This window comes from Thrips palmi, unplaced genomic scaffold, assembly GCF_012932325.1.
Source record: "Thrips palmi isolate BJ-2018 unplaced genomic scaffold, TpBJ-2018v1 HiC_scaffold_18, whole genome shotgun sequence".
In the NCBI taxonomy this organism is placed as follows: Eukaryota; Metazoa; Arthropoda; class Insecta; order Thysanoptera; family Thripidae; genus Thrips; species Thrips palmi.
Window position 1 is genome coordinate 12,193,834 of NW_023144627.1, and position 25,495 is coordinate 12,219,328.

Consider the following 25,495-nt stretch of genomic DNA (forward strand, 5'->3'; position numbering starts at 1 on the left):
GCCATCGGCGGACAGGTGCTGTTGAGGGGATCAAAGAGAAAAATTACCAACTTTTTCCAGCAACTTAGAGCGGCGGCGCGAGGGTCGCGCTGCTCATAAACTATGTGGCCGCCCCACAGTGGAGGAGGCGGTCAAAATCCCGGACGCGTTTTGAGCTCCAGAGTCGCTAAATGGGACTCGAACCGGACGTGCGACCCCACCAATGGATTGTGTATTCGTTGGTTGTGTGTACCATTGGTGCGAGGGTAACACAGTCTGGAGGAAAAGCTAGACTTTTACAAGCCAGGCTGTAGGGTTGGGCGGGCGCACAGAGAGAGGTGTTCGCAAGTCAGAGGCTGGAGTCGAACTGGCCGCGCAGGTTGCTGGGCTCGTATTTATAATCTTAAGCCCGGAGAGAGCGATGTCCCGCAAACGAGAGAGAGACCCAAGGAAAAAGGAGGACAGGACTCTACATGCTCCTCGCCTCGCGGCCGCCATAAAGTACATACAGAGTTGCAGGCATGCACCTGGATACCGCGTCGTTCGCATCCGACACGGTTGGGGCCAAGACAGGTCGTTGCTTTCAAAGGGATCGCGCCGGACATACACTGTCGCAAAGACGCATCTTTGCGTGTATGTATGTGCCGACGTACATCGCGCAGGCAGAGGTGAACAGCCTAGCTGCTGTAGGACTGCCACGAGAATGGCGAGTATCCTTTAGGCGGCGTGCAAATATTACGTCACCTCTTTTAGGCCTCTTTTTGAGCCCCTCCCCCCCGTCCATCATCGGTTTAACCTAACCTTCCCATGTACTTAAGATAGGACCGTCATCAGAGGCCGTGCCCCCTCTCCCCAAAAGTGATGACGTAATACTTGCACGCCGAGATGCTGGGCGCAGGAAACCGCGGGAAACCGCGGGAAGTCGCGGCCCATTTTGGCGCCTCGTGCTTGGGCAGTGCGCAGCAGGCGTGGCGCGAAACAATGCGCGCTGTGAAGGACGCGAGTGGAGCGCGTGAGGGCCGGGCCAAACCGAAATTAGTCAACACACAGCGTCGGTGTCGGTACTGAAACTTGTCCTTGTGCTCTGCTCTGCGCACTCCTACAGCTCTTCACACCGCGAACAATTTTCGACAGGGATCCACTCCCTCATGGATTCAAAGGATGAAAATTTGAGTGTGCGCGATGCGAGAAAGTCCCGGTTCCCGCCAAAACTGTCTCTTTCTTCTCCGTCTGTGGGGGAGGAGTTTGTCGGACTGGCCGTTTGCTCTCTGTCACTAATTCAAGTCTCTATTCGTTATTGACGGGGCCTTTGACACACGGGGCCAAATCACGGCACGGCACGGCGTGGCGTGGCGGTGCACCATCGACCGCGTGCCACGCCACTGTGATCGGCACGGCACCACACGCGGCCAGCACGCTCGCCCCGCGCGAGTGTCAACAGCGCGGACACGGCGGACACGGCCACTGCCTTGGCGGGCTGTCACCGCTTGGAACGAAAACAAGAGAGAGAGAGAGAGAGAGAGAGAGAGAGAGAGAGAGAGAGAGAGAGAGAGAGAGAGAGAGAGAGAGAGAGGCAACCCAAGACTAGTGAGGTGGCGCTCCTAACTTGAACTTTGACCTCAGGCCTTCATAGCGTCCTCATTTTAGAGATATCGAACAATCGTTTCGATAGTAGTAATACTGTATCGGGAGGAACACTAGGTTTATCTAGGTTTATACGTATGATTTGAGGTTGAATTTTTTCCCCTTTTTGATAGTGCGTGGGAGTGGGACTCCGGTGCTCTTCTCACGTCCCAGTCGACAAACAACTTAACCTTTTTTTCTCTCGAAAACGCAGAACACGATATGGAGAACAAACATGTGTTTGCGATGCCGGCAGGGTTGTAAATTTCACAGGTTGGTGGAAACAGAGAGTTTATGGCGTAGCAAGTGTAGAGGGGCATGGAGGGGGTGGGGGCGGGGGGTGAGACCGCCCAGACCTCACCACTCTCCCCCACCCCACCAGTGAACCGCGAGGGCCCCAAGTCCTGTTTGTCGTTGACGCCCACCTGTTTCACACATTTTACTGAACCCTGAGCGATAGGACTCAACTGAGACAACACAACACCCTAGGCTTCTTTTGCCTGCCCTTGCCCTTACGCCATGTGGATGCAGTCCTTCAACCCCGTCAGCGCGTCGCCTCACCACTCTGCGCCACGCCACGCCAGGCCAGGCCACGCCACGCCATGGGGGCCTGGAGAAGACAGAGAGAGAGAGAGAGAGAGAGAGAGAGAGAGAGAGAGAGAGAGAGAGAGAGAGAGAGAGAGAGAGAGAGAGAGAGAGAGAGAGAGACAGAGACAGAGACAGAGACAGAGAGAGAGACAGAGACAGAGAGACAGAGAGAGAGAGAGAAAGAGAGAGTTAGTGAGTGAGAGGGAAAGAGAGCACTCTGTGGTGGAAGTCAGGCGGAAGGACAATAATACGTAGACACCCTGCGATTTTGGTGTAGATAGCCTTTTAGACGGACCGTTTACCGTGTGTCAGTGCGGAACGCCTTGCCTTGCCGACTTGCCACATGTCACCCCCGAGAGACACGGCGCGGCACCGGAAATAATCGCCTTTCAGTCTTGCATAATATGCACATGCATATGCGGGTCAACGGAAACTGGCCACATGTTGGCTGGACGCGGCTGGATGCCTTTTTTTGGGATATCGGCACTTGGCCTTGAGTGAGCAGCTTCTTGGAAAAGCATCTGATGCGACCGTCCCTCCCTGTTTCTGCCGGCCACGCCTTCGCCATATGCCCTGCTGCCATGGTGCCTCCATGGTGCCTCCCCTCGGCACGGGCCCAGCCAGGTGGGGTTCTTATTTTTCCGCGTCACGGACTTATCATTCATCATTTGTGCTTCTCTGTGTGAGTGTGTGTGTGCAAGTGCGTGTGTGTGTGTGTTTGCGTTGGAGATTTGTCGTCGAATGGCGCGCGCGACCGGCCAAGGAGGTGTCGAGGATGAGGAACTGCGCAAGGAGAGAGCGAAGAGAGAGCAAGAAAGAGTGAAGAGAGGGAGAGAGAGACAGAGAGAAGAGAGCGAGCAAAGAGGAGGAGGAAGAGGAGGAGGAATGGCTCAAGGGGAGACTTCAAAAATTCATGCGAGCGCCGGCGGAGGGTGCAATGGACCGGGCGGCCCGGGGAGGGAGAGGGAGGGGGCGGGGGGAAGGGGTTCTGGGCCGAGGGTGGGGGTGATTTAATTAGAGAATTTTCATTTAGGACCTTAACAAACCAAACACAGGTCACGAGATATTGGCCCGACCGGTAACGGGCTGGGCTGGGCGCTCGGTTCCTGCGGATCCTGGAATCCTGGAATCCTGGAATCCTGGATGGGTCCTGGAACGAGTCGCGCCGCTGCCGCACTCCCCGTTCAAACCTTCCGCACGAATCGAGCACGCCTTTTCTGCAAATGTTTATTTTAGTATGAGCAAAACGGCTCCTTGCACGCCGCCCGCCCCCCGCCCTTTCGGCGGCACTGACTGCGGAGCGGTGAGAGAGAGAGGGAGAGAGAGGGAAGGGAGTACTAGCGGGAAAAGGCGGGCGGGTACACGGTGTTGGCGGCCTGCGCGGTCTGGCGGCGCACCGGCCAGTCATTCTCTTGCTGACTCGTTTCGCCGCTCTGTCTCTCTCGCGCCATCACGGCACTGAGTGCGGCAGAGACAGGGCGCCGAGACGACGCTTCGGCCTGCAGCACTCGATGAATGTGAGACGCACTACCGGCCTCGCTGCCGCCACTACGAGGCACTACGAGGCACTACGTACGTACACTGGCATGCGACGACGGCGACGGCAGGGTCAGAGACTCGGTCAGAGATGGGAGGGGCGGAGGGAGGATGGGCTCCAAGCGGGAGAGCGAGTGAGAGGGAGTGGTGCGGCAAACAGACAGACAGACAGACAGACCTGAAGGAGCAAGAGAGACGGTGTCTGTGAATCTGCACAACTAGCAGCGCGCGGGAACGGCGGGAACGCTCCGGGAAGGGGCATGGAGTGAGCAAGAGAGAGGGAGAGAGGGGGTGGGGTGAGAGGGGCGCGAGGGGCGCGAGGGGCACGGGGCTCCACTCTGGCGCTCGATACGAGGGGCTACGAGGGGCGAGCCGGGCGGAGGGCCGTGGAGGGGGTTGCTGGGGCTTGGCTGGGGCTTGGCTGGGGCTTGGCTGGGCCCCATGGGCGGGCTGGAGGGGCACGGCCGGCCCTCCGCGGCCCTCCGCGGCCCGGGGTCGGGGACCGTATACTATTCCACTACAGCACTTGCGCGCTGCACGCAGTCGTACTACAGCCCTTGCAGTCTCTTTTTCTGGTGGAGTGCGCCAGTGCCTCTGCCCCATCCCCGCGGCGACCCGGTTTGCAGCAACGCCCGGGGCAGCACACAGACACACAAACATTTGCCTCGCGGATCTCTTTTCAAACTCTTCCTCCCGGACGTTGAAAACGGAGGCCTGCGAGGCGTTCGCCGGGGCGCTCGCGATGGATCTGGGGAGAGAGGCGGCGGCGGTCCCGGAAATCGTTACTGCAGAGCCAGCCTGGGAATCAAGTGTCGATGAAGGGCTGTGCACTCGGGGCCTGCTGGCGCGCTAGGCCCCGCCACGCCGCGCCGTCTCTCGCGAACATCGGCAACAATTTGCGGTCTCTCTCCCTGTCCCGGAAACGCGCGGCGTGGCGTCAATTTCGGGCGCGCCTTGCCGATGTCGCGACGCGTCGGCGGAACAAAGGCTGGCGTTGGCCGTCGCCGCGTCCGCCGCGTCGCAGCCGCCCGACCACTTCCTCATCTCGTTGACGTTCGCCCCCCCACCCCCCTCTCTCTCTTTCGCCGACGTCAAAAACTCGCCCCGCGAACAATCGAGAGTCGTTATTTATTTTGAATTTGGCGCGCGGCGGCGCGGTGGCGCGGTCGACCGAGGGCTGCCGAGGGTACGGTAATTTCCCGCGATTCCAGCCCGATTTAGACCGACTCCAGTGGCGCGGCTCCGCGGCTCGAGTCACGCCGCGAGAGCGCCTATTTGCATCTGGAGAGCCGGCAGCGCGTAAAAGACGGAGACTTGGCGAGTGTGTGTGTGTGTTGGTGGGCTTGTGTCTGTGACTGCAGCACAGGCTGCAACCGGACTGCGAAAGCAGGACGTTAATAGACGGGCATAAGTCACTGCCGCGTACCACTTCTTTTCCGCCCCGCCTCCCGCCGTGAATATTTTCATACACCCTGACCTCAGCGCCACCCTTGCCACCCCACTGCACACTACTGCACACAACCACGCAATCCGGCTTGCCTTTCACGGGGCCGACGTGGCCATGAAACCTGCGTTCCGTCCCCACCATTCGGTTTAATAGGTTACGGGGTCCCCGCCGGTCCCCGCCAGGACCTCAAAAGGGCGCCATTTTACTGTTTTCTTCCGGGCGCGATGATGCCCCCGCCAGTGCAGCGCGACACGGCGGGTTTGTTTGCGAACGATCTGTGTTTCGACGACGTTTATTGCTTTCTCTCTCTCTCCCCCTCTCTCTCCCTCCAAAAGAACAAAAGCGACGAAAAAGGGCGCGAAACACGTTTATTGTTGGTAAGTTGGTATAAGCAGGGGAATAAAAAGTAAACAAAACCCATTTTGCAGTCGAGATGACGACGACGACGACGACGACGACGACGACGACGACGACGACGACAACAACAACAACAACAACAACAACAACAACAACAACAACAACAACGACGACGACGACGACGACGACAACGACAACGCTCGCGATGCGGGGCGCCGCGGCCAAACCGAAAGGGGCGTACACTTAGTGGCGCCAAAAACGAGAATACGAGGCGGACGCTTCCTGGAATTCATTTAATCACAAAGTTTGTGCTGGTCGCAACTTGAACGGTCGGCGCTGGAGTGCGCGAGGTATAAGGAGGTGAAGGAGCAAGGCAAGGCGACGTGCACGACGGCCACCCGGATTCCGTGCACTCACAGTGCACTCAGGGCTCGGAAGAATCAGCCTGCCTCCCTGCCTGGCTGGCTGGCTGCTGGCTGGCTGCCTGCCTGCCTGCCTGCCGCCAGCGAGGCCGACACAACCGCGGAACCACTGGACATCTCCTCCTCTCCCTCCTCCTCCTCCCCCTCCTCCGCTTTCCCCTCATTTCCTCCACTTCTGTCATCTTCGACCTGGAGCTTTAATTGGGGTGTGACCAGGCGAGGGCGGCACTCTCCCTTCGAGCGGGTAGGCCTTTGAGACTGAGACGTAAATGGGACACTTTTCAATCGAGTTTACGAGCTGCTGTCGCGGACTACCCCTCCCAGAGACTGGGTGTCCCTGGCTGCTGCACAGCACGTCGACACGCTGCAGCGATGTAAATGGCGCGCAGCGTGCTGCAGGCGACGGTCGGCACTCCAGAAGCGACGGCCAGTGGGAACGAGTTTGAGCCCGCAACCCGCCTTCTTGACAATCTCCAAACCTTATCAGGGGGGCCTGTTCCTGACGGGGGCCCGCCGATGCTCCAACGCGTGGAGGCCTCTAAGGTGGAGGCTAAAAAAATTGTGCCGAAGCAGCGTGCCGGACCACTGTCTGTTGCGGCAATCAAAGTGGCTCTCTGTAAAAGGTAAAAGATTTATGATATTGGCAGCAGAAATGACTGAGGAAATCAAATAAATTTCATTGAGTTCGTTTCAACTCTTCCGACAGTGGCCGGGGAGATGGGAGATCTTCTCCTCCGTTATTATCTTCAATCATTCACGTCGATTTCTCACCCGGTCGTCAGCTCGAATCGTAATCAAAGTGATCCGACCGATAACGAGAAACTCGAAAACTGCATGCTACAGTGTGGTGGCGATGTAGCGGCGAGATGGCGCGAGATGACTGAGATGCCCCCCCCCCCGACCCGCTGACCCTACACCGTAAGGGACGTGGGCCTCGTCAACAGGCTCGGGCCGTGACACTGTCTCTCTCGCTCTCCGCGCCGCCTGCACCGCGTGCCGTGGGAGTGCGAGAGAGACGGCGGTAGACACGGCGAGGGCGACGGCTGCACATCGGCGAGCTGGAAATGGCTCCGATTGGGGCTGATGCGATGCGCCGCCACCGCTGCGCTGCCCCGGCGCTGCCCCGGCGGTGCCCAGGCAGTGCCCAGGCAGTGCCCAGGCAGTGCCCCGGACGGGCATCTTTTCTCAGTGTAGTGACTGGCCCGGGGGGTGGCCCTGGAGGCACGGCGGGCATGCGCCGTGGCGGCAAGTCGCGGATGGCGTGGACGCCGAGGGGGTTGGGGGCGGCTAGGGCGGCGGGGCTGGGGCGGGGGCGGCGCGGTGCGCGGTGCGCGGCACAGCCCTCAGTCGCCGCCGCGCTTCGGCCCAGCCTGCCGAGCCCCGCCGCGCGCCGCCACGCCCCGCGCGCCCCGGGGGCCTGTCATGTGTGACCGCGGCTCCGGCTCGGGGTGCTTCTTCACGAGCCGGAGTAAGGTAAAGGTGAATGCGCTTTCGTTGCTGTTTCGGCCGGTGCGAAGGATTACAGTGAGAGTGCTGGTGGTGGTGGTCAAGTGCACGTCGATGGAGGACGGCGTCGCCGCTCGCCGGCCGGCGTGCCAATGGCGTGCCCGGCTCCGTGGCTCCCATTGGTGGTGTGCTGTTGTCGCCGAGGCCGGAGGGGCCGGAGGGGCCGGAGGGGCCGGAGGGGCCGGAGGGGCCGGAGGGGCCGGAGGGGCCGGAGCGGACGCACGCTGGCGGACGTCTGGGCGAGGCTGCTGGCGCCGCTGCCGGCGGTGAATGGCGCTGCGAGAGGCCGGCGTGGCGCGGCGCGGCGCGGCCGAGGGCCCGGCACCGCGGCCTAGCCGTCTTGGCGGATAGAAGGGCGGTGGCGGCGAGGCGGCCACGGCTACCAACACAGGGCGGATCAAAACTCCGCCTGACTCCGCCGCGCGCCCCGTGCACCCCCTCCCCTCCCCCGGGTGCGGCCCCCCCCGGCCGCCCCCCGGCCGCCCCCGGCCGCCCCCCCCTCCCGCCTGCTCCTGCCCTCCAGGTCGACCCGGGTCAGCCCTCGACCCCAGCCTGCCCCAGCCTGCCCCAGCCACCTCGCGCCACGCTCCGGCTGGACCGGCTTGCCGCCACGCCGCCACGCCGTCACGCTCTGTCTCTCTCGCACCTGTGCGCAGCGCCCCGTGAGAGAGGGTGGAGCGCGGAAACGGCACTGCTTCAATCACTCACATCGACTTCCGGTTTTCCGGTGACGCAAACCGAAGAGGCGCGGCGGCGGGGCGGCGGGGCACCGCAGCCTCCCCTAGCGGCCGGGCCGCACCTTTTGGTTTGCGTGTCGAGAACAGGGCAGGCGCTAGCTTCTCGCTCCCTCCCGCGCGGGATCCTCGCTCGGTCTTCGTCCGACGCGCTGCCCCCTCCACCACGTCCACGCGCCCTCTCCGCCTCCTCTGCAGGCCCCGCGCTCCACCCTGCACTGCAAGTTCGGCTCCATCCCATAACTAATTGGTTGCAACCCATCCTAACCTAACCTAACGGGCTCGCGACAGATCTTACGCTACTCGCGACAGATCTTTCTCTACTCACGGCAGATCTTACTCTACTCGCGACAGATCTTTCTCTACTCGCGACAGATCGTTCTCTACTCGCGACAGATCTTACTCTACTCGCGACAGATCTTTCTCTACTCGCGGCAGATCGTAGGGCGGTTGACAGACCCATCGGCACGTGACAGTTACGGCCTAACGTGACCAAAAAAATTTCGGTGGGGGTGTTTTGAACTCGCACCAGCAGCGTGAGGACCCGCTGCGCTACCCCTACACCATCGGGTTGCGTGGAGGCCAATGGGTCCAGCTGCATGCACTATCCGCCGCACCGCTCGGCGGCCGACTCCAGCATCTGCAGCCCCCCGCCCCCCTCGCGCACGGACGTGGTGGAGGGGCCAGGCGTCGGACAAGCCCGGGAGCGGGACCCGCGGGGGGAGGGGCGAGGCTGCGGCGCCGCTGCCGACACGCAAATGGCGCTGGGGGGGCCGGCGTCCCCCCGCGGCCCCGCCGGCCCCCCGGCCCCCGGGGTCCCCGGGCCCACCCCCCCGGCCCCGCCGTCCTGGGCCCGGCCCCGCCGGGTGCGGGGGCCCCCCGGCCCCGAGGCCGCCAGGCCCCGGGTGCCCGATCCCCGCCTGACTCCGCCGTCCCGCCCCGTGCCCCCCTCCCCTCCCCCGGTGCGCCGGCCCCCGGCCCCCCGGCCCGCCCCCGGCCCCGCCCCCCCCGTCCCGCCTCCCCCCCCTGCCCCGCCGGGTGACCCGGGCGGGCCCCGACCCCGCCTGCCCCGCCTGCCCCGCCACCCGCGCCAGTCCCTCCGGCTGGCCCGGCCATCCCCCGCCAGTCCCCGCCACGCCGTCACGCTCTGTCCCCGCCCTGTGCCCCCCAGTGCCCCGCCAGTGCCCGGTGGAGCCAAAGGCACCTTCACACCCATCCCCGCAGTGCCCGGTGCCCCGCAGTGCCGCGGCGGCCCCGGGGCCCCCCGGCCGGGCCCCGCAGTCCCCCCCAGTGCCCCGCCAGTGCCCCGCCAGTGCCCCCCCTAGTGCCCCGCCAGTGCCCCGCCAGTGCCCCGCCAGTGCCCCGCCAGTGCAGCCAGTGCCCCGCCAGTGCCCCGCCAGTGCCCCGCCAGTGCCCCCCCAGTGCCCCGCCAGTGCCCCGCCAGTGCCCCGCCAGTGCCCCGCCAGTGCCCCGCCAGTGCCCCGCCAGTGCCGTCCGAGATAACTGCGGTGCTGCCGCCACCTGCTCGATCTCCTGTTTCGTCGCTCTGTCTCTCTCGCACCCAGACGGGACGCCCCATGAGTGCGAGAGAGACAGAGAGACGAGAATCGGCCTGTAAGCTTATCGAATGGGGCATTGTCTTCACTTCACGTGTAACAAGGGTTAGGTGGAGAGGTGACAGGCGCCCTCTCATCCTCTGGGAACTACATTTAAGGAGAGGTGTTTGATATCATTGGATTATGAAAATGTGTGTCGAGTCCTGTGACCCAGTGGAACGGTGTCGACTAAGTGGGGTGCGTAAAGGGTGCATAAATTGGTTTACCGCAGCATCGGCTGTGGCAGACACAATGAGAGAACGCCGTTGGGGAGAAGAGTTCTTTTACGTGAGAGGCTGCCGTCAGTGCGGAGGCCAGGCCGCGACTGCCCGCCGACCCGGCACGCAAGCCTTTTATAACTTTGCACAAGTACACACAGGTGCACACACACATGCACAGAGTTCAGTTACCGTCTGGCGGTCCGGATTATCGCCGGACGCGCAATTCAATGCATATCCAGCCCTAGTGCCGCTTTCTGGCCGGGTCACTCTGATCCGACCCTGCTCTGCTCTAGATCACAGTGTAACGTCGGTGTGATATAATCAAGTACAGAGACACACCGCGTACAGACACCGGCCCGTGCCTCTTGGAGCTTGTGGTTCTAGAACTCTAGTCCAACATAGGGCCGTCCGAGCAGGGAAAGCCCAAGGCAAGAAAATCCCGAAAAGAGGAAAATTCCCCCGGTCGGCTTACGACTCCAGGATAAGCCGAGTCAGGACGCTCCCCGCGCGGTGCCCGTGCCCCGCAAATCCGGCCGCGAACACGAGGGACACGGGACACACCCCGCCCCGCCCCGCCCCGCCACCCCCGCCATCCTGCGGTCGGACGGTCCTCTCCACCGCACTGCGGCCGCTCACCGCCAAAAACCGAGTGAATGGGGAAGCCCGGCCGTGTTCGCACGGCTTTCACACGCCCACACAAAAAAATGGGAAAGTGAGAAATCGGCAGCGCGGATGAAAAATTCCTTTGACCACTTTTCATTGGTTTATTTAATTATTTTTTTTGCGCGCGCTTGCGTTGTGTTCTACGGAACGTCTTTCCCACGGCTCATTTCTAAACGTCCAAAGGGCAAACAGCGAACAGGCGGCCATGGAACACTCAGCCCCCTCCCCCCCCCCCCTCTAGGATGCTCAAGGATGCTGATGTGGCCCAGCTGGCCGTTCGCAGAGTAAACATCACAAGACTAGCATAGAATCATAATCGGAATTCCTACGTCGATTTCTGTGCGTGCGGTGCGTCCGTAAAAAAGTGAGACGTACATTTCGTTTCACACCGAATTACGCAGGTATTCTCAGAAACCTATCCTCCAACTGCAATTTATAGTGTGTCGGGCGAAACAATAAGAGAGGATTCTCTGTGTTTTTTGGTTAGGCGCGTGTGCCGGGTCCAGGCGGCCCGTCCAGGTTATCTATCTGACAGCTGTACAGTGGTGGGCCCATCACACTTCCACATTGTGAAAAAAAAAGTCAAATAGATTAATCATTGCTAAGTTTTTGTGTCGCGGGCCTCTCCTATTTTGTGCGCGCGACCCCTCCTGTGGGGAGGAAGGGGGGGGGGCACGCGTGGATGAACCAACATCCCTCTACGCATCGCAATGCACCGCTGTCTCGACCGCAATGCACCCTGACCCCGACATTACAAAAGAATTGACTTTGTCTTGTCGCCTCGCGGTTGTCCCCTACCCTGTGAGAATTTATATTCACTTTACGACAAAATCGTGGCAGTGGCATTTACATGACCAGAAATCGACGCTACACTCTAAATGTCTTATGGTGGAAGGCTGCACCACCATTATGGTGAAAATTTTGTCCAAATACAAACGAAATTCGTCAAAATATCTGTAAGGTACAGTGAATTCTCAATGTTATGTTATAATCTCAGCTGCACCATCATACTATAGTCAATTTCACCAAAATACACACAATCTTGACGAGACAACTTTAAGTGTGTAGAAATCTATGAACAGTTCATCCCACATTGATGAAATTGTCATCTATGCTACCTCAGAGGGGCGTGGCGGGACGGGAAATCAGCCTTGACATTGTCATCTAGAGGCAGCCAAATTTTTTTGGAGTGTACCCGTGAAACGCCGCAAAGCGCCGCAGAGGCAGTGGGATTGGGGGCGCGTCCGGGCTGGGCCGGGCGTTGCGAGCTGGGAAACCTAAGCGGACTGCCGGCCGGACTGTCCGACCATTTGCGGGCTTCATGCGCTCCATCCCTTGGCGCTGGGCCGCTGGGCCCTCCGCCCTGTGAGACTGTACACTGTGTCCACCGCGAGCAGCGAGACGGTGACGACGGGGAGCCCGACCCGCGAAGCGCGACGCGCCCCGCTGGGCCGGCCGGGCCGGGTAGTCAGCTCCAAGTTGGAACTTTGGTGGGCTTCCCCGCGCAGCGCGCGGCGTGGCGCAGCGTGGCGCAGCGTGGCGCAGCGTGGCGCCACGGGGTGAAAGCTACACTGCAAGGAGGAAGCTAAATCAGAAAAGTGATGTAGGTCAGTACTCTGCCCTTGTCGAATCCGAGGCTCGGTCCAGGGTTCCTCGCCCCACCGCACGTGGGGGCGGATCGCTAAGGAATCCATTCAGAGAGCTACATATTGTTTCCATCTGGCTTGACCCAAGAAGACATTTCTAACCCTGAGAAATGTGTCAGAATTGATAATAGTACTTAGGTATTTTCAGCGCGACGCACCGACGCTTGCACGCACTCGGTCAAATGGCAGTGTACGTACTGCGCACGTTGTTGCATCCGAGGCGTCGCCACGCCTGGCATTCCACTGCACTGGCAGGCCGCGCCGCCACCTCGGCTCGCGTTTACGGACCTTGCATCACCGCGGCTCCGTTACACTCCGTTACACTAGAGCCACTCGGAGCCATGTGACCATAGGCGTTTGGCATGTATATGGGAACACTCGGTTTGGCGGAGTGCTCGGAGCGAAGGCCAGGACAAGACTGCCCACTCCTTTTCATGACTGCGCATGCGTAATGGATGCATGTTCACCCAGGTACACACACAGAGTTCAGTCACCGTCTGCCCCCCCCCCCCCCCCCCCCCAAATGCATTCAGGCCTGCCATGGCCCAGCCAACCGGCCCCGGCGAGCCGTTCTGCCTGAGGCCCGCATCACGCGATTGCGGGAAGCGCGATGCTGCTGAGAGATACCAGAGTACTACCGCGTGGTATGACTCTGGATCAAAAAGTACCGACACATCATTTGGCACACTGTGCACCTCTTTGACCCCCTCCTCGGGGGGATCGGCAATGGAGCTGGATTGTGGATTCCACCTCCGGCTTCGGCCGACCGTTCCGTCGCTCTGTCTCTCTCTCTCCCTCGCACCCATGAGTGCGACAGAGACAGAGCGACGAAATGGTCCACCGGTAGGCTACGGGGCGGTGGGCACGCGAGCGCCAAAAGCGTAGTAATTATCACACGCGAAAAAATGAATTGCCTGCGGCGAAAAAAGCGATCGCGAAGCCTGCGGGTTTTGGCACCGCGGCCCCCGCGACACCCTCGACTCTCTCGCACCCCCATGGAACCCCCCGCGAGTGCGAGGGGGGCGGAGCAGGCAGAGCAGGCACAGCGACGGCAGGCCCCCCGGCGCCCCCTCGGGGGCACCGCTCAAGGACCCTATACGTCACTGCGCCACTACGTCAGACGCCGTCTAACGCTGTCTGTCCCGCGGGGGAATCGCTCCAACATGTCTGTCCTTCCTCTTTATTCTCCAGTGCCGGCTCCAGCTCCGGGGGATGATCCGGAAAACAATATCGCGTCGAGTGCCGAAGGGGGCGGGGCGGGGCGGGGCGGGGTCCCACTGTTCTGCTTATTTCGAGTCATGTCAGTCGCACGTGCAGGCCCCGGCGGCAGCCCCCAGTGTCCCTCCGCCCCCAACTCTCGCGCCTACTCACATGCCTAACACACGCAAATTTAATGCGAGAGGGAAACATTTTTGATCCATTTTCACCTGTCTGCCTGCCAGTGTGTCTGCCTTATTAGCCAGTGGTCTCGTTCTCACCGAGTCGCGCAGTGTCGCGCCACCACGTCCCCGCATACTCAATGGCGGCTCTGCATTGGCTATTCCCCCGCCCCCGCGCTCACGGCGCTACGGCGTGCGTGGCGGGACGGTGCAGCAGTGCCCCTTCACTATGTAGCGTGACATTGACCGCTCGGCGCGGCGCGGCCCAGCTCGCGGATGCAAACCTGCTGAAAGGTCTTGCTGCCGTGTTTGGAGGAGGCTCGTCACTCTGCGCACGACGATAAAACTTTTGATAATGTGCCTCTCTCGCAACCACGGATTGGGCGGTGGCCCTGTAGGCGCGGCTACACTGTGAGAAAAAGTACGGAACATGTCTGGTCAATAATTTGCTTGGAACGTCCGTACTTGCCAACTACGGAACCTTCCGTACATTTTTTCCGTACCCATTTACATGGGTTCATATGGAGCAAGTACGGAACTTCCCGTACTTTTCTTCGTACTACATTTTTCTGTACCATTTCCGTACAAAAGAACGGAATTTTTTACAGTGCAGGACGATGCACTTGTCCGAGTGCAAACAGGTGACACTTGGAGGAAGCCAGACTCACGAAATGAGTGCGCGCGGCCAACGGGCCAAACGAAAGCGTCATTCGTAATGCGTCTGCTCATGGACCGGCCGGCCGGGCAGCATGCCGGGCAGCATGCCGGGCAGCCTCCGCGTCTGGCTGCGGGGCCGGGGGCCGCGGGGGGGCCGCGGGGGGCGGACAGATATTATTTGGAGAGCCGCCCGCACCGCCCCCAGGCCCCCTGCCCCCAGGCCCCCAGCCAGACCAGCAGGGTGCAGTGGAACGAGGGGCGGTCGCGAAGGCGGCGCCGGGGGCGGTGGGGGCGGCGGGGGTGGCGCGCGGTGGGGGCGGTGGAGGCTATTGATCCCGCAGTGCGCGTACTCTACGCCGCTGGGTTATTCGGCCCTTATTCACAATGGCACCCTGCACGCCCTGCACGCCCTGCACGCCCTGCTGCGGACCCTGCGGACCTGCTGCAGGCCGCGCCGTGGCGGGCCGCCGGGCCCCAGTGCGGGCCCCGCACGGAACCAGACGAGTAGCCCCCGGCGGCCCCGGCACACAGTGGGCCAGAAGACCGGTGGAGGCGGACACAACTCCAGACACGTTTTGAGCTCCAGAGTCGCTAAACAGGACTCGAACCGAGCGTGTGACCCCACCAATGGATTCTTCGTTCCAAGAGCAATCCATTGGCGGGGTCACACGCTCGGTTCGAGTCCCATTTAGCGACTGTGGAGCTCAAAACGCGTCGAGGGTTGTGTCCGCCTCCAGCGGTCTTCAGGCCCACAGTGCGGCAGGGGCACATGGCACATCGCGGCCAGGAGGTTGTGGGTCCCCACGGCGTCGCCCGGAACGCATTCACACACTGCGGGCTCTGTGTGTGTGTGCGTGTTGCGTGCTCCAGGTGGCTTGGGCGGGAGGGTTGCGGTCAGGGGGTGGGGGTGGAGCTGCTATAGAGGAGGTAGTGTCGTCTCACGTTAAGGTTGAAGGTTTAAGGATGGACGCTCAACAAACGGCTCTGTCAAGCATGAGCCTCTCACTGTTACTTAGTGAGGTTGATGGGCAACACAGGGGGCCCCTAGTCGCCTTAACAAACCCTCGAAAACCCTTCTGAAACCCTTCGGCAGGTAGTGGACCCCGCTGCGGCACGACGTAGTCGCCGCCCTCCACGTCCAGTCCCACGGTCCTTCCCCCGACCCCCTCCCTCCCCACCCTTCGCCGCAGCGCGCCCATAGTACTATCCTGTCCACAGGGACACATCAGTTATTTAGGGTGTTTCAGGACTGGAGTTCCCTGGCGCGGAGACTGGGCAGGCAAGGGACCGGCCAGAGTCACACACAGTCGCGCAACCATTTACACGCACACTGTCACCCCACGGTAACGGTTAGAGAGCCTAGGTAACGGTGACACACACACGGTAACGGCTTGCAGCCGCCTCAAAAAAGACGCCGCAGGAGGCAGCGCTGATTGGGTCGCAAAGTGGGTTCCCCCACCACTTCCCCACCGTTCCCCGCATGTCCCCTCTCGTCTGGGGGCCAACAAACGGGGAACGGTGGGGAAATGGTGGGGAGTACCCGCTTTCCGAACGAATGATGATAAATGGAATGCCTCATCAAGCCGAAACTTGAAAGTGTCTTTGTGTTGCAGGAGGGCAGAGAAAACACCCCCGACATCGCGACGAGTCCCAGACGGCAGCCCCATGCCGGCCTCCCCAGCAACCACCCCGGCCAGCCCGGCATGCCCGGCCAGCCCGGCCAGCAGGGACTGCGGCCCAAGGACCCACCGCCCATGGTCATCCAGGGCGACTTCAGAAAGGTACTCATTCAACGCCACATTGGTGGAATCGGCGGAAATCGCCTCTCGGGAAGACTCTAACCAACTGAACCCTCTTACGTTCCCTCCGCCAGGTCAGCGGAATCTCCAGCGAGATCTTCCGGCAGATCGAGACGGTGGAGAACGACCACGACGCGACCACGGCCGCGGCCCTGGACGCCGTGGAGCGGAGGGGGGAGATGGTGGTGCGGCTGCTGGAACCGCGCGCCGTGGGCCGGCAGGCGGCGGACCACGTCAAGCGGTTCTTCGCCATGCAGGTGAGTGTCATTGCGGTGGCGGAACGGCCGGGAACGGCGGCGAATCGTTCGTGGAGTAACCGCCCCCTCCTCTGCCCCACAGGACGCCAAGCACACCGTGCAGCTCGTGGAGATCGTCAAGCGGCCCGGGCAGACCCTGGGGCTGTACATCCGCGAGGGCAACGGCATGGAGCGCTCCGACGGCGTGTTCATCTCCCGCATCGCCCTCGAGTCCGCCGTCTACAACAGCGGCTGCCTGAAGGTGACTCCTCGCCGGATCAGACAATTCCGATGGTCTTATACGCATAAAGGAAGGCCGATTGCCTAATCATTTTTTAGCAGGAGATACCTTTCCCTTATTTGAAAAATCAACGAGTGTAGTCCGTTCTGAGCACGCCGTCGTGTCCGGCAGGTCGGCGACGAGATCCTGGCCGTGAACCTGGTGGACGTGACGAGGATGTCGCTGGATGACGTCGTCATCATCATGTCCATCCCGCGGCGGCTGGTGCTCGTCACGCGCCAGACCAAGGGCGGCGGCGCCCCGCACCTGCAGCAGTCGCAGCACAAGGCGCCGCCCGTGGTCGTCATCAAGAAGGAGCTGCGCGACGACGAGGAGCACCAGCAGCTGCACGACGACATCCACGAGTGAGCGACATAACCTAACGGCTTGACGTAACCTAACAGCTTGACATTACCTGAAAGCTTGACATTACCTAACATCTTGACGTAACCGAACAGCTTGACGTAACCTAACAGCTTGACATAACATAACAGCTTGACGTAAGCTAACAGCTTGACATAACCTAACAGCTTGACATAACAGAACAGCTTGAAATAACATAACAACTTGACGTAACCTAACAGCTTGACATAACATAACAGCTTGACATAACCTAACAGCTTGACGTAACCTAACAGCGTGACATAACCTAGCATAGCCGAGCCAGAGCAAAAGCTGACATAACCTAACCAAGGTCGTTCTCTGCACCGGACAACAAAGGCAGATTACATCTTGAGAATAATAATGAAGGAAACAAATTAAATTTCCAACTTTGGTTTGGTGAAAGTAAAGTTTGCAGAGTGGCCGTTGCTGACCGCTGGCTTCCGCGGCTTGCAGGGAGTCGCTGAGTCGGCGTCGCGGGCCCGGTTCCATGTCCGGGTCGCGGTCGCGGCTCGGCCTGTCCTCGCGCATGGGCTCGCACCAGGACATCCACGACAGCATGGCGAGCATGGCCAGCATGGGCAGCACGCACAACGGGCTGGGCCTGGGCCAGGGACAGGGCCTCGGCGGCCTCGGCGACCTCTACTACAACTCGCGGCCGGAGCGCAGCATGTCCACGTGGTCCTACCAGCCGCCGCCGCCGGTGGTCACGGACCAGTCCAAGCCCGCCGGGCCGCAGCACTTCCAGCCGTATGAGCGGGGGTACCCCAAAACCCTGGAGTCGCTCGCGGAAAAGGTATACGCTGTATGTTCGCCCTTTTACTCTGCACCTTTTCTGTAGTTAGTCGCCGGGGGCGCATTCTGCCGCCTTTTATTCGGTGGCGTCTCGAGGCTGTCCAAGCCCGAGTGCTCGAATCGAATGCCGGCATTCATGAATGTGCCCCTCGGTTTTAGTTTTTAAGCCAGGTTGCTGCACTTCGTGTTTCAAACCACTCATTTTCCTGATAAACTCAGAGAGGGCCGTCATTACTTGTTGTTTGTCTGAGAACAAAAGTTTACCGCAGTGCAGCAACTGATAGTTTTAAGATGAGAGTTCCGAAACGAGAGCGCCCTGGTTTAAAACTCACTAATTTGGTGGTGGTATGTAACTACCTTCTATTGATCGTTTTTTATTAAATCCTGTAAAATTACTGTTGTGTACAGAAGCGCAATATCGTTTAGGAATAAACGTTGTCTCAGTCTATCGTCCTGCACCAGGCTTGGCCCCTTCATCTTGGTTTGCATGGAGCATTTTCACGCAGAACTCATAGAAAGCGCACTAGGATCAGCGTGCATCAGAAGCTACAGTGTAGCTGCTACACTCTCATTCCTCTATTTAAATTTCACTTGTAACCACGGATAATTTTTTGTGTCGAAGTCTCAAAGGTGATTCACGCTTTTCAAAAATGAAAAAAAAAACTTGTTTCTGCCGAAATTGGATGAAAAATGATAGAGTTATGAGTGTTTAGGTCTCCGTCAGCATTTGAAGAAAGCAAGTGGAACAACCACGCTTTAGACGTACCGTTACATATACAGACTGTAATCTCTGTACTGACCCATTTGACCACGCTGATCCTTTCTAATCTGTGTCAGTATGACTACGCACACATGAGTGACTTACTAGCGTGCACTTAGTATTGTGATAAGAGAGTCTTGGCTAACGAACGCACCTTCGAGGCGCTGTTATCGCCCCTCGCTTGTTCAAGTGGAACGTTCTATGTACACAAAGCCTTATCGTCAGTAACGAATCGTTCCCCTTTTCTGGGAATCTCGAGCGAGACGACACTGCAAAGCAAAGCGTGTGTTGGCGGGCCCCGAGAAGCATTGACGGTTTTGTCGCCCGGTTGCCGCAGGTCCACTCGTTCTACCCGGGGCAGCCGATGCCCAGCAGGTTGCAGCAGGGCCGCCAGGCCCCGCAGTACTACAGCCGGGGCAAGAACATGCCGCGGTCCGGCAGCGACCAGCACCTACCGCGGGTCGAGTACCAGCACCGTGAGTGTCCAGCGCGCCGAATCCAATCTTTGGATCTTGGTGCACAGTGTGTTGACACTGGTTGTTTGCCGTTCCAGCCCCGCAGCGCACGGCGCACACCATGCTCCGGCCGGGCACGCTGGCGCACTACACGTCGGGGCGCTACGGCTCGGCCGGCCAGCAGCACGGCCAGCACGGCCAGCACAGCTACCGCCGCAGCCGGCAGTCGCTAGACTACGCGTCGGACACCGAGGCCACCTGCTCGCCGTCGACGCGCTCCTCGTACTACTACTATCGGGACCGGTCCAGCGCGCAGGGTGGGTGTCGTTGTCTCTTTCGAGCCTTCTAGTATCAGTCAGTGATTGTCCAGGTCGTGCTCTCTGACCCGGGGTCATCCCGACCGTGAGAAGAAAGGGGCGTTTGGGTGTGCGGGTCAAAGGCCGGCCGGATGGTTGCCATGGCGATAACACGCTGATAACCAGACGCCACCGAGCAAACCAATGCCCCCCTTCGCACCGCAGCTCGTCCGACTGACTTAGCCGCCAGCTGATGTCAGCTGTTTCCAAAAGCGCGTGTATCCGCGCTGAGGGTGGCGAAACACGAATGCGGCAGTCGCCATGCCGACAGTGGCAAACGGCTGAGGAGGCGAAAAATACGGCAAGCAGAGCCACCATTGCTGACGCTGTGAGCATGGGTATGCTTTTGCAGAAGTACTGCGCAGAAAAGCTATGTTAATAGTGACATAACGTCGAGCTATTGCGCGCAACAGAATGCGATTCGCCCGTGAAGTCTGCAAACGTGTTTCTAATTCTTCGCGCAACTAATTTCACCGATCTTTGCGCCTTTTACTTTTTTGGCAATCTCCCAGCCACATAAACGATGCCCCTCCTCTTGCCCCCTCGACGGCACGGCTTGTTCTACTTTTTCTGCAACCTTTACTTACCAAGCCGCTCCACACATGAATTGAAAGGACGATAATGTGGGGTTCAGTTCAGGCAGGTGGTGCGGGTCGGCGGCGACAGCCTGGGCCGCGAGGACATACTCGCAAAAACCGGCCACTAATGTCTCTCTCTCTCTCCCGCAGGCTCGGCGGCGGCGTCAGCGGCGTCAGCGGCGCTGTCGCGGCTGGGGTCGTCCACCCTGACCCGCGGCGGGTCGCTGCGGTCCAACTCGCTGCCCCGCGACCACCGCGGCCCCGGCGGACTGCCGGGCGGCCTCCCCATCAGCATGGGGGTGGGCACGTTGGGGCGGTCGCTGGTGCCCTCCTCGCCGGCCTCCACGCGCCACCAGCTCGCGTCGTCCGGCCGGCCGCCCTCCGCCGCGCACCAGCTCCTGGACCACCACTACGACAGCGACAGCGCGCTCTCCGCGCCCGACCTGCCTCTCGGCCGCAGGGACCGAGTCAGAGGTTTGTTGTCTCTCTCGCACTCCCGCGGGGCTGGTAGTGCACATGTAACGAGCGCATTGATGCCTCTGCGGGGCCGCGATCTGCGAATTTCCGGCCAGGGTGACTCTGCTTCCGGCTTGCGGCGCGATGCGGCGCGACAAAAACAGAAGCGCCGCGCGTACAGCATTGATGCCGCCTCCCGGCCCAGCTTCGCACAGCTTCCTGTCCGAATGCCGCTCTGCCGGCCAGCGGGCGGGGTGGCGTGTCGTCGCTCTGTCTCTCTCGCACCCGCCCGCAACGCCCCACGAGTGCGAGAGAGACAGAGCTTGGAACCAGCCTCGATCGATGGCAGTGGGCGCGGTATGCGCACGCACGCCGCCATACCCCGCGACTGGGGGCGCCTTGGCGAGGGGTAGGGACAACCCGGCGTGGTGTAGCGCGTCGGCGGGCCCAAAATTCGACGGCAGTCGAAAATGAGTCAAGATGACCCAAAGTATGCGTATTTCGAGTCGGCTTTTGGCCGCTTCCGCAACGCCAAGTTCTCATACTTGGTGCCGTCTTTGTCTTTGGCGGATTCCTCTCCGCAGTCCCGCACGCGATGCTGCACGCTGGTTCCATGAGTGCTTTCGTCTTGCTGTCTCTCTCGCACCCGTACGTCCCACGAGTGCGAGAGAGACAGAGGGTGTTTGATGTGTCTCCAGGCCGGCTGCCGTCCTCGCCCAGCGTGTTCACCGCCGACGAGTACCGGGCGTGGCTGCAGCGCACCCCCTCCACCAGCGCCATCTACGAGCGGATCCGCGCCAACCGCGACGCGGTGCTGGCCCACCAGCGCGCCTCCCGCCTCACCTTCTCCGCCGAGAACCTCAACCTCCTGGACCGCGCCAGAGAAGTGAGTTCATTTGCATTTCCGCGAGTCGCGAGCCAAGTCGCGTGGTCCAGTCCAGCGCCACACTCTCTCAGAACCGGTTTGATCAGTTTGAATCGCCCACATTGGTGCTGCCAGGCCTCCGCTGGCCTTTCTGGCCTTTCACGCTCGCCGGCCTGTCACACCTGTCGCACACGCCTTGCGTGGCATCGCGTGGCGGTAACTACAATGTTGCAAGTGTTCCTCTCCCCTCCCCGCTGGGCCCGCGCACAATGGCGTTTGGTTTAAACTGGCTCATTATCTTCCTCCAGGACGGCTCTTCGTACTACGGCTACCGCGCGCCGCTCACCTCCACCTTGGACAGGCACACCTTCGGGGCGGGCCGGTCGCCGTCCGCCTCGGCGCTCAGCAGCGTCAGCTCGGTGGGGCGGTCGCAGTCCATGAGGAGGATGCGGCAACACCTGCTGGAGCTGGAGGCCAGTGCCAGGCACAGCGGCACGCTCAGGTAGGCGAATTTTCCGCGTGCATTGTCAATTGCACCGCGCTGCCATCCCCCGCGGTGCTCACGCCCGTCCTGCCCTGCAGCAGGACACCCTCCTCGGTGGTGCCCGAGTCGACGCGGTCCCGGATCATGGAGATCAACCCGTCCGAGTTCCTCAAGTACAAGATGGACAAGGGCGGCGTCGTCCCCGGCGTGGCCTCTGTGACCGCCTCCGTGACCGGCGACCTGCTCGGCGACGCGGCGGCCAGCCCCGGCGTCAGCGGGTTGCTGTGGGTGCACCTGCTCGCCGGCAGGGGCCTCCGCGCGTCCGGCACCGCGTCCACCGCCACCACGCCGTCGACGCCCTCGGCCCCCACGCCGTTAGGTGAGGACAGCTTGGCAGTTTGGTCGACTGTCGCCGCCAGGCGCCGCCAGGCCGCGCCACTGACGCACTTCATTTGCAGGCGGAAGCGGCAACGCCCTCAGGGACCTGTACTGCGTGCTGGAGTGCGACAGGGTGCACAAGGCGCGCACGGTGGTCCGCACCGGGGACCTCGTCTTCGACTGGGATGAGACGTTCGAGCTGGACCTCGTCTCCAACAGGGAGCTGGACTTCCTCATTTACTCTTGGGATCCGCAGTACAGGCATAAGCTGTGCTACAAGGGATCGGTGAGTTTGGCATCCGGCCGCTTTGCTTCCCACGTCCAAGTCTAACCGCGCCTCGTTTGCTCGCAGGTCCACCTCTCATCACTTCTTCGCCAGTCGCCCATCCACCAACTGGCGCTCAAAATAGAACCCAGGGGGACTCTGTACCTTCGGTTGCGACACACTGACCCCCACTCCACGTTCTCACGCAAGCCGGCAGCGGCCTCCCACCCACTTCTCTCTCGACCCGGGGCCAAGTCTTTAGCAGGTAAGGCCGGCAGACAAAGTTGGGGACAGTGCCAGGCACTCGGGCGACTGGTCAAACTTGCTTTTTTTTTACAGCGACAGCAGGACTGTTGTTTGGAGTCGACTTAGAATCCGTAGTGAATCGGGAGAATCTGTCTGGCGGCGTGCCGGGAGGCGTGCCGACGTCTGTGGCCTTGGCCACGCAAGGCACCGCACAAGTCCCGCTCATCATCAGGAGATGCGTCGAGGAGATCGAGAGGAGAGGACTTGATATCATTGGTAAGTGTTGGAACGGTTGTTGTTGGATCGTTGAGGCAAGACACTTCACCGGCATGTTTTTCCGTGTTTGCAGGATTGTACAGATTATGCGGCTCAGCCACTAAGAAAAGAATACTCAGAGAGGCGTTTGAACGGAACGCACGAACAGTAGACTTAACGCCTGACAACGTCCCGGACATAAACGTCATTACTGGTAAATTGGACTTAAGTGCTTGTCGTTTTTTTTTTCAATATCGAAGAGGTGTATGTCATACAAATTTCTTGCTGCAGGCGTGCTGAAGGACTATTTGAGAGAACTGCCGGAGCCTCTGTTCACGAAGTGCTTGTACCAGATGATGCTGGACGCTTTGACTGTATGTCTTCCTGATGATCCCGAGGGAAATGCCAAGCTAATGTTTTCCATTTTAGACTGTCTACCGAAGGTTAACAGGGTAGGTTCACCTGCTTTCTGCCTGTTCACCTGATACGCCACTTCTTCCCAACATTAATACTTTTTTTCTTTTACCAGACTACATTAATTTACCTCATGGACCACTTAGCCCTTGTTGTTTCACAATCGGAAAGAAACAAAATGACCCCTCAAAATCTTGCCGTGTGCTTTGGACCTGTGATGATGCTGCAGACGGAGGAGGGGCGAGACCTAGACTTCATTCAAACAATCAGCGTCCTTAGATATCTGCTAGAAATTTGGCCGTGCAAGTCAGGTAATGTGCTCATTCCGACTCCTCCACTTGCTTTTTAGCTCCTGTTGCTCGAAAGTCAATGTTTTTATTACGTCGGTTCGTTAGTGAACTCTCCCCGTCGGTTTGCCACAAATCTGATGCTTTTGGTTCGGGACACTCTCAGGACTGTCTGCGAGTTGGAGGCTTTGAAGATGTGGCATCCCAATGGACTTAATCTGCTGAATGAATCATTTTTCGTGCGCGTGCCTCAGTGGTGTATACTTCTTCTTTTGGAGGCTAAATGTAGCCTAATAGCTGTCAAAACTTCTCTTGAAGCTTTCATGGCGTTTTGTGTGTGTAGTCTGTTGCTTTTCATAGCGCAATCGTGTGTCTACTTTTATGAAAAGGTGATAGGGAGAATGAAAAAAAGAAAAGAAATTCCGACATAAATCAACACAGACTGAACAGATAAAAAATATGAAAAGAATTTTTTTAACAACTTGCTAGCATATTGTTCTTCAGAAAGCACACAGTTTTATACAGAAAAGTCTCGCATTATGATGTTGTGCAGGAAATAGGTACCAAGATAGCAGGGACTTTGACCGGGGTACTGATTCAACATCAAACCAACACCTCTTATGTAAGAATAATACAGGCTTGAACGTAGTAAAGCTGAGCACCTTTAGCTTTACCTAGCTAAACAAGTACTTACAATGACGGTATTTAGAAGCATACAGTGCTGTGCACAAAACGGCTGTCAAAATGCTGATTACAAACTTGCACTTAAGCAGGCACTTACATGTGTTACGAGAAATAATGTGGCAATAAGGTGACCACTGTCATTATTGTGTACACTTTTCTGCTTGTAATCCATCCCAGGTAGCATTGCCCGAAAACAGATGTCTGTACAGAAACCGTGTGAGACCAACTTGATGTCCAAACAGATAGCTTACCTGTACCTGTACCTTCCTGGGATACTCTTAAAGTTTTATTTTACACTGCCACTGTAGGGGCTTATTATGTGCGCCCGTGGTGTAAACGTTGACACAACGAGTATGAGTAGAACCATAAGACTAATTTTATGCAATGCTCCTATTCCTAGAAGTCCAAAGTCGTTATTTCCACGCATGCAACGTTCGGTATTTATAAAAATTCGTTGGTTCTAAAAAAAGACATACAGTAGAACGCAGCACACACACTTTCAATTTCAATATTAAGTAGGGTTCAATTAATTAAATTTGATTTTCATTTTAAAAGGCCCCGCCTTTCTACAAAGTAAACGTTTGTCCAATTATTTAAAAAAACTGAAAGTTAGAGTGCGCCCATGATAAGCATGTGAGGAATTTCTGCCGCATGGTTTCGAGCTTGCCTAGAGTAACGGTGTACAATGATTTACACCTTGTTTTGTTGGCCCGTGTTCGTGTGATGGAATGCATGTTATTTAAAAACAGTCACAGGTTATTGGATTCAAAAGGGATGACACCACAAAGTTACACCCTGGTGGTGTCAGTCCATTAATTTCAGGGCGGGACGAAGGAGAAACGCCCGAATAGGTTGCTCTTCGCAGCTCATGAGACTGGATGCAACTGGTTTTTGAATCAAATTAACCTGTATTCGCTGTACAATGATGTTCCTGTGTTCCCCTCGTTTATCCAAAATTAAGGCAGACCTGCAAGTAACGCATACAGACCACATGCTTGGTCCATGCAGTCCATTTATTGAGATGGCCTCGTAGAACTTTCATAGATTGCTTGCCTGTACAGCGAAGTAACCCAGAAGCTTTCCAAGTTGGCATAATTAAGTAAATTTTGACCTAGCAGATATCCTGAAAAGGTGTAAATATAGTGAGCCCAAGCCCAATCTTTGTTCT

General features: G+C 59.0%; 1 protein-coding gene across 1 annotated transcript in view; it reads left to right on the plus strand.

Moving 5' to 3' along the window:
- LOC117645571 (rho GTPase-activating protein 100F) overlaps window positions 1-25,495 on the plus strand; it is a 39,528-nt gene that overhangs the window by 10,248 nt on the left and 3,785 nt on the right. The window contains exons 4-21 of the mRNA XM_034385870.1: window positions 15,967-16,134; window positions 16,227-16,409; window positions 16,492-16,650; window positions 16,801-17,033; window positions 17,506-17,854; window positions 18,942-19,080; window positions 19,158-19,376; window positions 20,144-20,467; window positions 21,148-21,335; window positions 21,623-21,816; window positions 21,897-22,177; window positions 22,257-22,462; window positions 22,529-22,706; window positions 22,781-22,963; window positions 23,037-23,156; window positions 23,234-23,394; window positions 23,472-23,667; window positions 24,197-24,265. Of these exons, the coding sequence (XP_034241761.1) occupies window positions 15,967-16,134; window positions 16,227-16,409; window positions 16,492-16,650; window positions 16,801-17,033; window positions 17,506-17,854; window positions 18,942-19,080; window positions 19,158-19,376; window positions 20,144-20,467; window positions 21,148-21,335; window positions 21,623-21,816; window positions 21,897-22,177; window positions 22,257-22,462; window positions 22,529-22,706; window positions 22,781-22,963; window positions 23,037-23,156; window positions 23,234-23,394; window positions 23,472-23,667; window positions 24,197-24,265 (3,550 nt within the window). The remainder of the gene's footprint in view (window positions 1-15,966; window positions 16,135-16,226; window positions 16,410-16,491; window positions 16,651-16,800; window positions 17,034-17,505; window positions 17,855-18,941; window positions 19,081-19,157; window positions 19,377-20,143; window positions 20,468-21,147; window positions 21,336-21,622; window positions 21,817-21,896; window positions 22,178-22,256; window positions 22,463-22,528; window positions 22,707-22,780; window positions 22,964-23,036; window positions 23,157-23,233; window positions 23,395-23,471; window positions 23,668-24,196; window positions 24,266-25,495) is intronic.